The sequence below is a fragment of the Homarus americanus genome, unplaced genomic scaffold, assembly GCF_018991925.1.
Source record: "Homarus americanus isolate GMGI-L3 unplaced genomic scaffold, GMGI_Hamer_2.0 scaffold34921, whole genome shotgun sequence".
Taxonomy (NCBI): domain Eukaryota; kingdom Metazoa; phylum Arthropoda; class Malacostraca; order Decapoda; family Nephropidae; genus Homarus; species Homarus americanus.
The window spans coordinates 20,595,668-20,608,155 of NW_024741901.1; the positions used below are offsets into that span (position 1 = coordinate 20,595,668).

Genomic DNA, 12,488 nt, shown 5'->3' on the forward strand with positions numbered 1-12,488 from the left:
GTTAATAAAAACACATGCCAAAAATCTAGTGACATTATTGAATGAAATATATTGCAATTTTTCTAAAAAAATTATATAATTTTGGAGGTAATTAAAATTATGAATGGAAGAAACTCTTGAAACCCAGAATTATTTCATGAGGTAATCAAAGTAACAAGTTAAGCTGCTAGACAATTCCACTGGCACAAGCAGATACACTTATATTATGTAATCAATTTTAGGAATACGTATTAACATTCTGTAAAAAAACTAAAAACAATTACTGTAAGTACAGTATTTATAAATACAGCTCCTCCCAGACTTACAACCTACTCAACTTACGTCCACCCGCACTTACGACCTGCCTCAGTCGTACCAAAATTTGGTCAAATTACGTATTTTCGAGTCCCAAAGTCAGTACACAGACAAAATTTTCATCTGTAATTCACTTTAAAATGGCTGGCAAACTTAAAAGTGAGTGTTTTGTGGTGCTGAGAAGAAAAAGAGACCCCCATTTTCGATTTTCTATGTGTTATTTAAGCATTTCCGACTTACGACCTGGATGTCGGTCCCTAACCCTGTCGGAAGTCGGGGAGCAGCTATAATGATAAAAAAACCATAATGCTGTACAGTAACTGAAATATAGCAGAAGACAGGATAGTGGTGAAAATTTATTGCACCTGCACATGTACCGAAATACCCATTGACTTTCTCAATTATAAAAACACCATAAATCATAAAAGCTAACAGCTAGTTTCTCAGAGTGAAAATTCTGTTCTGCATTTGTCAGCAATCATCTTAGCAATAGAAAGTGAAGATGTGGCACCCGGGGATGGAGCATTACGACAATGGAGAATACGGGAACCTAATGCCGATCCAGACTCCCTGTGGAAAACAAAGTCATCTTCTAGCGATCCATCAACATTCATGGCCTGGGCTCGTACACCAGCTGGACCACGGGATATGTCAGATGCTGAGATGTCTGGGATATATTTACGTAGTGTTGCCACCTGAGGATATTAAACTTGTGAATCACATACAATAATAAGCATTGTAAGCCTTATTGTAATCTAAATATACCAGTAAACTGCTGAAAAAATAGAGTACCGTACACTGTATGTTTGATACATTCCTCATTATTTTAACATATACCTTTAAAACAAAGCAAGAGGAGAGTGTGGCATGTGGAATCACATCCCCAAAAAAGTAAAAACTAGACTACACTGTCCAGCTATTCTGCCCTAAATGTCAAATTGTCAAGCTACTCACTTGCCATGACTCCCCTTCCCCTTATATTTTAATGCTACACACACACCACTACCTCTGGCACACATTCCCCCTACCACACATGGGTACACACAAAATTACATCGTACAAGATCGTACCACAGTATGAACATAAAATACCAGGCATGTACAACATTCAATATTTTGTGTTCAAACATAATTATGAAAAATATGCTCTATGGTAAATCATAGTGATAAAAAAAAAATTATTCAATGATTTTAAAAGAATTAAGGGTTGATTGTCACTTAAATTTTAAACATGACGTACCTGAAGTCTTGGGAATGCTGAAAATAACACTTCTTTGAACCCAAACGCAAGGTACTGCAGTGCTAACTTTTGAAATCCTCGGTATGTAACAGATTCCCATAGTTCCTTCGTGTCAATATCAAGCCATCTGCAATGATTGTCATATATTTACATTCATTATATTACTTTTAATTTTTTTAAATAAAATGTTTTCCTTTAACAACAATGCACCTATGGTATACATCTGGTTTAGCTGTCACTTAACACATCAACCCTGCATCATGGTTATACTGTACCTGTTACCGCAAGCAGTAATGAGTAGGATGACACATAAACAACATTATGTTAGGCTGTAAGTCATGTCATGTTTATTGGGTGTGCCTGCCCATATACAGTATAAAGAGTGTTGAGATGGTTGAAGATGAGAGACCCAGAGGAGGTGAGGTGTTAGGTGGTAGTAAGGGAGCTTGTTTGTGTATAATCATCTGACTCAGCCCTCACCCATCCAGAGAGGGTTGGGGAGGCGACAGCAGGGTATCAGCACTGGAGCTATTCAGACCAGAGAGGCAACACCTAACCTGGTTTCTCTTGAGACTTTCAACTCGTAAGTTTAACTGGAACTCATTGTGTACACAGGTAGACTGTGTCCATTGCATCGTTTATCATTGTGACAACATAAAATATGGCAAATTAAGTACTCATTGTAAGTGTTAAGATTAGACTAATTATATAGCTATGATTGTCATGTATGATTTTGTTTAAATACTAAAATGAATTGTATTCAACAGGTTTGACCGAATTATAACGTTCGAGTTTAACGTGACAAGTCTGATTATCCTTTAACAGCCTGACTGGCGGTTATAGTACCCATAATCACAATGTTAAAGGATTACTCACCGATATCCCTCTCGTTTGAGAGCAAAAATTGCATTGGGGCCCAACCATATGTCACCATTCATCCTTGGGGTGAAATGCACACCCAAAAATGGGAAGCGAGGATCTGGTACCTGAAAGATAATGCTCAACTTACAATACTGTACTGTAAGATCACAGCATTTATGAAGTTACAAAGGTGTGTATGTCCGATGTGAACAGATCACATATTAACATACCACAAAAATCACGCCTAACACTCACTGGGTATATATTCCCTCGCACCATGTGGGCTTTATCTTTCTTCAGAAGGAGGTACTCTCCTCGGAAAGGCACAATCCTGGGATCCTCGGAGCATCCAGAAAGCTTCGCTAACTTGTCTGACTGCAAGCCACCACAAGTCAACACATATTTGCAACGCACAGCCTGGAAGAAAACATGCATTGATGAATTACACCAAAATTGGCACAATCTCAATTCCAGTAAAATTTCTCCTGCTAGAACCACTCTGCCTTTTCCTTCTTTTTAAAGTTTACAGAGACAATCTACTTTCCTCTACAGTCTTATTTCTTGGTTCAAGTAGTGACTGCTTTACAAAAACTGATGACCAATCCAACATGCAAAAGTTTTCAAAAAATGTCAAGTTTATGTGTATACATCATTTAGCATAGACATATTACTGATTGTAAACATCACAAAGATAGTATCTGTTAATGCATAATATAAGTTAAATCATAAAAACATACCTGTATTTTGACGATACTTAAGCTTTTACCACTAATGACCTGGACAGGATACTCACCCTTCCATTACTGATGACTTTGACGGGATACTCTGCAGCTGTTGTCCCAGTTTTACTGTCTTCTGTGAGCTGGAAGTCTGTAACCTTAAAGTCAAGATAAATACTACCACCACAATCACGGAAGTTTTTTCCATAGTGTTCTGTCACTAATCCCCAGTCAACAATGCCAGTATGAGGGGACCAGATTGCCTTTACACCCTGGAAAAGGGGGAGGGAAATGGACCATGAATTTCAAGTAAAGAAACATAGCATATAAAACACCAAGCAAGCAGCATTAATTGAACTGTTTGAAATTATAATTGAGGGACTGATTTTGAAATCCTGTTGTCTTAGTAAGCTGGGATAAGGCAACTTTGTACAGTCAACAAGTCTATGGACTAAAAACCAGGTGCCAAGCGACTCAATAATTTGTGACGAGAATCTGAAAAATCTAATAAACTTGAAAGTTGAATGTACCTTTATCTTCACACCAGTACCTACAAATTAGGCAATTGGTATGAAGGTATAATGAAAAGGGAGAAGGTTAAAGTCTTCACATCCATGTAAGTACCATACACGTACACTCATGGAGAGATGTACCAATCTTGGTTTCAGAACACTTCACTACCAAATGTGAGGAAAGGGGACTGGAGTAGCTCTATGCAAGCTCAATTGGAAAACAGGACCAACCCTTCATTTCTAACCTGATGATGATCTACGATGACTATATATTCCAGCAGCTAGAAAAGGGATATATGAGGCACCAAACAGCTTCAAGTGCTTCCTTACATAGAAAAGCATTCTATATCAAACCAGGTAGGAAAAGTGTAGTGTGTTCATTTAGATAGCAAACAATAAATGTTTTGGCTGATACAGTACCCAGCCCTCACTGCTCTGAACACACTTGGGGTAGACTAACCACATACAGTATAGGTGAGGGATGATGCATTATTAGTACTGTATCATGAACCCGTGGTACACTAGCACACATATTAAATGCCTTAACCCCTTCACTATGGGGATGCCACTTTTAATATTCTATTTATTCGGCTCAGGTGACCCCACACACAAAGGGTTACTTTTTACTTTTACTATATCCTCTTCGCCACTGATTGGCTCGTTGGCCACGCCTCTGTTACGCACTGTTGGCAAGTACTGGGCATGCACCGACTCCTGAATGTATCTGAACCTGCTCCAGTGTTGGTCAAGTCTGGTCTTGAAACAGCTCACACTCAGTGTCGTCACAACACTCTCTGGCAGGTTGTTCCAAGAGTTCACAATTCTCACTCCAAAAAGTTTGCCCTCACAGTTTCTTCAACCTTGAGCTGTGACCCCTTGTGGGGCGGGCGTCCACCAGCTCCAGGTATGGACACTCGACCGAGTAGTGCCCTTTGAGATTGAAAATGCTGGTTTTCTATGATTTCACTAAATAATTAAAATTTTATAGAAAAGAATGCTGTTTAATGTGAGACATTATCTTTAATCTTGAAATGCCTTTACCAGACACAGAGGACGATAAATGCTATTTTCCCACTTTCTAAGCTTGAAAATTCAAAGCCTTTTGCCAAAATTTTTAAGTCTGATTCTTCAATAAGAATTTCAAGCTTATCATAGTCTAAAACTGACCTATGAAGTATATGGACCAAAACTAACAAAACCAACATACTGTACTGCACTCCTGAGACTGTGTAGCTGAGAGAGACTCCTCCCTGAGGTGAGTGAGTTTCCTGAAGGCCAGCTCTAAATCCTCCAATGACAAATTTCCTGTTGAGTTTAGGAAACAAAGGACTGGCTAATGAGAACATGTTACCTTCTATATTTTTCAAAGGCCTAATTAAAAATGAATGATTGAAAAAGATCATAATATAACTATGACAGAAGATCATTAGTAAAGTACTCTCTCAGAGGTTTCTAACATATAGCTGTCAGCAGATAATTTTCCCAATTTATCATCCACCCAAAAAATACTGTACTCTTCATTGAACACCCAGGATTTCTTACAGTTTCCTTGGAAATGCCTTAAAATGATTCATACTACAGTATTCACGAATTATCTAACCGACTCCACCTATAAGTGAGCAATATTTAACTACTGTATAAATATGGTCAGCTGTCGAAGTGTTATGCTTGTTAGAAGGGAGAAAAGATACAGTATATTGTATGTACAGTACTCTAAATGACCTGAGACACTAAAGCCATCTACTTGTAGCTAACCGCTTCACTCCTGGATACCACTTTTTGAGTTTTATTTGGGTAATGCCAGAGTAATTTATTCAGCATAGAGAGACTCCTTGTACCCAAGGGATTAATAAACTATCTCCACAAACCCATTCACTACTGGATGCAAATTTAAAACTTTTGTGGCTATTGCCAGACATTTTATTCAGTACAGCGAGACCCCCATCACAGTGTTGTCTGATAAGGCCTTACAAGAAGACAAATAATGCCTGTTAAACTTACCTGACAATAGGGTTCATATTTCTTTATCTCGTTTCCTTCAATAAGCTCTACGTCAGGCACACCATTATGGATGGCTCGGTCATAGAGGTCTAGTAACCTGCCCACTTCTTTATCATTTACAGCAACAATCAACTTTCCACACTTCTTGTATGGTATTCCTGAAAATATTTTTTATGTTTATACAATACATGTAGTACTTATAATTTGTATTTGTGTGAAAGCTAAACCAACCTACCAGTAAAGACAATAAAGATCCTTTTACAGTACAAGTAGTAACAATTATTACACAGCAAGTTTTGTAAGTGATGACTGTAATTCATATAAATTATTCTAAAAATTGAGTAGACTCACAGTTCAGTACCTTCTTTATCTAAGTATTCATAAGCAAGTTGTAAGCCTTCAACACACAGTCGAGCTTTGAGAGAGCCAGGCTTATAGTAGATCCCTGCATGAATCACACCACTGTTGTGTCCACTTTGATGGAAAGCTGCAAGACAATAATACACTACAGTATTCATGTTCCAATAGTATTGTTATATGGCTTCCTATGTCTTTTATATGCTGCAATTATGTTATTATCACAAACAACTAACCATCATTTAGATTTGTACAGTATATTCTAAAGCTTACGGTTCTATCCTTATAAAATATACAGTACAGTACAGTATAAACCAAATATTTATACTGAGGCCTAAAGTTTTAAAGCTTTACTTTAATATGCAACTGAAGCAATCTTCATGCACTTTGTAGCATTATCTTGTTATAATCATAATCTGGAAGCAGTAAAATTATGCTAGCATCAATTATCTATCCACCTACAGTACACAAATTCCATTATGTATATATTTTGCCACACGAGTCTTTCTTCAACATTTCAAAGACCTAAAATTAATTTGATCTATCATTTGCAGTTTAATTTTGCATGCTAGCTTGCCATCAGATCTAAAAAAAAAACAGTCACAAACTTCTTACACTGCTAGAAATACTGTATATACTGTACAGTAAGAGAAAGGGGCATAACTGTAAGTACATCCACATGACATTTAATACATTGTATTGTACTATACAATACAGTATATGGTGTGATCATGTATCAGGGGAAGAAGATACAGTGATAAGGAGAGCAAGAATATGTTTCTATTATAATATACTGTACTGTACAGGTACTCATGATTTAAGGTTGGTATCCCCTATTGATGATGGGATTACAGTCCAGAAAACCCATAAGTTGAAATATCGTAAATCAGGACCAGTATAACATGGGTTCAATGAGATACGTTCTCAGCCAGTCCAACACATACTGTATATGTATTACTGAAAATAAAATTCCTACAATAATAATTAATGGACATAAAACACAATTAAACACTTTACATATCATTAAGAATTACCTTGGTCGTCATCACGTCCCCTTCGAGAAGTCACCAAAAACAAGAGCAAAAATCACTTCACAGTCACCAAAACAGTACTATGTGAGCATTAGTGATGTCCTTTCAATGTAAAAAAGAAAAAAAATAGTTAAATAAATAAACAAAAACACCGATAAGTAGCAACATTGATACTGACCAATAATCGTTGACCTACACGATCACAAACATGTGCGATCACCATGGAGCAAAGCTTGGGACTGTAGTGCACCGTATGGCAGTGCACGGGTAGACTGCAGCTGACAAGTGCAGCGAGAGAAGTACTCCATATTCCACATATCAGAAATTTTGGCTGGACGATAACCATCGTTCATGCAATTTTTATTTTAACTGTAAATAGGGGGGGTGGTCTTGATATATCACCATTGTTCAAATGAAACACTGTATTGTAGATAAGGAGGTCATAAAATTGGGGGATACCTGTAATTATTTTTATGTTTTACTCTTTGCATGTAAATTTAGTCTCATCAGATACAGTACAGGGTAATTACAAGTAACCTTTACATGTCAATATTCTTCCCACTGTTCATGTTATTTTGGTGGGCAAAGTCAACAATGGTGACCTCCTCAGAGTAACACTGACTTACAACAGATAATACACAGAGGACACTAGACATCATTCTTCTCTACTAAACACTGCCTACAGCCACATGAAACCTATAAAGTCATCTCTTACAAAAAAAATAAATAAAGGAAAGTTACTTAACAGACTACAGTAAGTGAAAAATTGTATTAGTCTATGAATAAGCTCTCACACAGAGTATTGTAGAATACAAAATATCTTCAAGGAAATTATATATACTGTACAGTACTGGGTATATATAAATAACAGTCACAGATACTGTACTGTATTATGAAACTTACCAATAGATTACAATTTCTCCACTAACCAGAATTCAAATATCCAATATGTAGATTTGGGAAAGCCATCAGTTTTTCATGAGATGTCAACTACAGCAGTTTGAGCTCCAGTTTTAAATCCAATTTGCCATACCAATCACAGAAATTGCCTCAATGCATCCTAGCACATTTGCTTATACTGTACCTGTACAATATTTTGATACTGCTGTTCAGGCAGCCTGTGGCACAATGCTGATTGGTTAGCAACACAACTCCCTACAGACCTTAGGCAAGCTATGATGGCATACAGCAATGAATCTGGTTAAAGGAAAACTCACTGTACTTACCAAGCTTGTCTTCCTTCTCCACGACACTAAGTTTTAGATGTGGGTGCTTGAGTGCCAGTTCTCGAGCTGTGGCCATGCCTACAATCCCGCCACCCACTATCACAATATCGTATTCCGGCTCATGGCTGAAAGAAAGTAGGACAAATAGAACAACACAATATTAGATCTTGTTGGGTTACTGTACATCCATATACATACCCAAATCCATCAAACTTCATTTCTCTTTGTGTAACTGTGCCTAGATGGACTTAAGAGACAATAAGGGAAAATTTTTACATACCTTCCTGGAGGTAACAGAGACAAAAACAATGCATTTGTTATTAGTAGGTGATATAGCAGTACAGTATCACACTTGCCTCTCACCACTGTATCCCAGGCTATTTTAGATTGGATGTGAGAAGGTTACTGTGAGTGTTATGGTTTTGTCATATACTGTAAAAGGCTCCATGAAACGCTGAGAATTAAACTGGAAGGGTACGAGATTCAGGGCAGTGTCCTAGTGTGGATCGGACACTTGCTTCATAACTGCAAGCAGTGTGATGATTAATGGCATGAAATCATCATGTGTACCCGTGCAGGGTACCACAGTGCAGTGTACTGAGCCCGTTATTTGTAGGTTTCATAAATGACATGCCAGAAGCTATACCATTGTGAGAGATGTACGAAGCAACTAAGCTAGCAGGTTTTATAAGGTCATTCAGATAACTAGATGGTTCATCCCTCAATGCTCTTCAAGAGTGAGGAACTTACCCGCCTGGAGCACTGTCACCCTTTCTGGTCCCCGAAATATGCTAGAGACTATCAGTTGATCGAAAATGTCCTAGTGCCTGCACTACGACACCTCATTTACCCAGAGAAATTAGAATGACTGCAACTGCCTAGCTTATACTACAGACTTGACCAACACTGGTGCAGGTACAGATACATTCTGGAGTCAGTACATGCCAACAGTGCATAACAGAGACGTGACCGACTGCCCAAGCGGCTAATGAGCTGATCATTGGCGAAGATGATGAGTAAAAGGTAATGTAGCACTCACTGAAAGAATTTGTGCGTGGAATTGTTGCTGGGAAGTGTTTGTTTGTAAACCCCAACATATCCAAAATGACATTGGCTGTAAGTGGCATTTTGAAGTCCAGTATTTATAAGAAAAGCTATAAAAACAAAACCTAAAAATTTGCAATTCCTCATTGTTATTGGCAATTTTCTCAAAGGAAGGAACTGACTGTTTCTAATACAAAATTTGTCGATAGGCAGCGGATATTTGTGGAGAGAATTCTGGACAAATACCCGAGGCCTACGGTAAATGATTTAATGTAACAATTTGTTGGAAGAGGTGACATTGCTATCCTCATGCATATTCAATGTAATCCTAAGTTAGTTCACAGTCATCTTTTGTAGTGTCAGATACCATTTTCTCAACAAATAATGATTATTAGAAATTATGTTGGATATAATTATGACACCGGTAATTATATTTTTTGGAAAATAGAAAATTTTAAGGACACAAAAACACATCATGATTACCAAAAATAGCATTACTGTACTGTACATGTATCTCACTTTCAGACAACACGGGAATCTGGTAAATGTGCATATTACAGCAACCATGAAATTTGAAAAAGAAAAAAAAAAAGTGGTTTTCTGATGGGTTTTGATGCGATTAGTTCAAATATGACCTTTGTTTTTTGTCAGAAATCACTCGTTTGTGATTTCGCCCCCCCATAATAGTTCTATTGACTGCGTGTTCTGAATTCCCGGTACTCTGTGCTTGCTAACTTATACCATATAACCAAACTAAACCTTACCTAACAACCTAGACGGGGGCTTTGCCCCCAGACCCCCAAGTGCTATGTAATAAATAACCCTAGAGTCACGTGGTCAGCCTCCACGAGACTATAAATAGCTGTTAGAGTATTTCTTACCTTACTCCGAGTCAGGAACCAGAATACGTCGTGGGTTCCTCTGTTCTCTAATGTTTCCTTATTTTTAGAATTAAATAATACAATAAACTTCCAATAATCGAAATCGCACCCAGCACGTTATGGCTCCCTGTTGCAACTGATTAAAAATGTCCCCATCTTAGCACCCACGCCAAATATTGAACGCTAATTGGTTGAATCAAAAGTCAAGATTTTTTATTGGATTTGATTGGCTGTGGCCACCCCCGATTTGATTGGTGGCTGCCCCCGGCACATGTGCGGAAGGTAAGCGAACGTACGAACACACAATTTGAGCAACAGCATAGGGACAACAGGTGCTCTGATTTTATTCTTTTTAAAATTCAATAACTTCCTAATTATCAATTTGCGACGGAAGTGTAATATAAGAAAACAATCATAGAAAAAATAGTTCTATCGATTGAGTGTAGTGAATTCTGGAATTCTGTGGTTGCTGTAAACTACATAATTACTGGGAATCTTAGGAATTTCATCATTACTATAGGTAGTATCGACTATTCTAAGACACTTTTCTTTAATGACATTTCCCTTGCAAACAACTTATATATGCTGGGGGGTTCAGGGGGGCAAAGACTCCCGGTTAGGTTAGGTCATTTGCGAGGGAAACATCGTAGAAGAAAATTATATTAGAATTGTCAAAATTATTGATTGCAAAGATAAAATTCCTAAGATTCCTGTGTTATCCAAAATAAAAAATTTATCCACCAAACTGTACATATATTACACCTTTACTCTTCTTACATACCAAAATTTTAACTGAATTCTCCAGTATTATTTTAGTTACGGTCATCTGGGGAATCTTAGGGGGGTCTAGGCGTTTAGGTTAAATATAGTTCCTGGGTTCTGTGGCTAGGTTAGGTTATAGGTAAATATAAGGTTGACCGAAACTAAAATTTTACCGATTCTCCCACACACAATGACATTGCAAAACTTCTCAACATTTCACACTCACTATGCCCAGGACTTGTATCACTTTTACATTATAAGTACTGTATATGAATTGATCGCATTGTTCAAATAAGTAATGATATTGTCCCTGAAGACCACACAAACTTATAATGAACACTAATATCTAGAGAGACCTGAGAGATTTGTTCCCACCACTGACACCTTTGACATTGACCTTCATGTTGCTATATAATTATAGGTAGCAACAACTTTCATTTTTAACCTAGAATTCTTCACCGGACACGAATGAACAACACTTGATATGCTTACTTAGAGGTTGACAAAAACTGTCTACATGTCGAAAGTGCCAATAGTTTATGTGACTGCCGTATTGTGTAACACCGTAAAGTACTAGCAGCAAGGATTCTCGGAAGGGCCATCACACTAACTACCCAGGCCAATGGTGTGGACCGTCTGAGGGTAACAGCTGACTGCACAAGACATACACTCACGCTGCCTACAACATGAGGGGAAACTGTCGTACTGCAAAACAAATTCATATGGGTAAAAATTCATACATGCATACATATATATAAACAGTCAACGAGGATAACACACAGGGTAGTAAAGACACCCATTTTCAATGTACTGTTGTTGCATCACTCGATATTACAGTGGCCGTCCTACTTGTGTAGTATTGGATTTCATTCCAAAATCCGGATACAAAAACTCAGACAAATGGACTCCTTACATAAAACCATAACATATCTCTTATTATGACTTATGGAAGCTTCTCAGGGTTATAAGGAGACCAGATTCTACTAACCAGAGAATGAGGCTACAAAGGAATTACTATGCAGAGAAAAGTGAGATCTGGCGAGTGAATGATGCAGAATTGCAGATTTTATATTTCTTTAGCAAGACAATCATCAGTGTCGGGGAAAGAACATAAATAAAAGAGGAAAATAGAAGGAGAGTGACACGCCCAAACTTCCCTTAACCCTTGAAGTTATACGATAAAACTCTTAAATTCCTTCCTTTCTGGCCGAGATGCAAGGTTCCTTTAAAAATCCTTAATCCCTAGTTACAGTAATTGCTTTTTTTTTTTACCCATTTTGCTAGTGCCGGCTCCTAGCCGGTCAGTCATTTGTTACCTGAACTGGTTAGCTACATGCGCCCGTGTTGGTCGCCTTTTGTTTCTTATAATTTTCAGGACTTGTCAGCTTGCTAACCGTGCGTTTAGTCTATCAGGTGTTAGTACAGGAGGAAGCCGGGGACCGGGAAACCTGTGATGTTTGGTTACTTGGTAGGGTCACACTGGATAACACCCTTGTGTGTCCGGGCAGAGTATCGAACCCTAGATGTGTACAAGTGAGAGTTACGCACATTACCGTCACAA

At 37.8% G+C, this 12,488-nt stretch overlaps 1 protein-coding gene across 3 annotated transcripts; it reads right to left on the bottom strand.

Moving 5' to 3' along the window:
* Positions 1-489: 489 nt before the first annotated feature.
* Positions 490-11,785, bottom strand: LOC121876086 (L-2-hydroxyglutarate dehydrogenase, mitochondrial-like). Of its 3 annotated transcripts, none has more exons than XM_042381011.1 (9): positions 11,708-11,785; positions 8,241-8,365; positions 5,988-6,113; positions 5,627-5,784; positions 3,188-3,385; positions 2,650-2,811; positions 2,410-2,519; positions 1,534-1,660; positions 490-989 (listed from the first exon to the last, which is right to left on the bottom strand). In XM_042381011.1, exons 1-9 carry the CDS (start codon positions 11,725-11,727, stop codon positions 738-740), a joined length of 1,278 nt encoding a protein of 425 aa, XP_042236945.1. In that variant the 5' UTR covers positions 11,728-11,785; the 3' UTR covers positions 490-737. The 3 variants fall into 3 exon arrangements, with proteins under 3 accessions (XP_042236945.1, XP_042236946.1, XP_042236944.1); XM_042381012.1 differs by lacking the exon at positions 11,708-11,785 and adding an exon at positions 10,166-10,541; XM_042381010.1 differs by lacking the exon at positions 11,708-11,785 and adding an exon at positions 11,420-11,636 and having other exon boundaries at positions 491-989.
* Between the last annotated feature and the right edge of the window lie 703 nt (positions 11,786-12,488).

What these genes read in the sequence shown, in the direction of transcription:
- LOC121876086 (XM_042381010.1), bottom strand. Translation starts at nt 11,529, where the DNA reads ATGGCCCTTCCGAGAATCCTTGCTGCTAGTACTTTACGGTGTTACACA. An exon ending in GGAGAAGGAAGACAAGCTTG is followed by an intron (nt 6,114 to 8,240) that starts GTAAGTACAGTG and finishes ATTGTCTTGCAG; the next exon opens with CTTTCCATCAAAGTGGACAC. An exon ending in AATATGAACCCTATTGTCAG is followed by an intron (nt 3,386 to 5,626) that starts GTAAGTTTAACA and finishes CCCCTTTTCCAG; the next exon opens with GGTGTAAAGGCAATCTGGTC.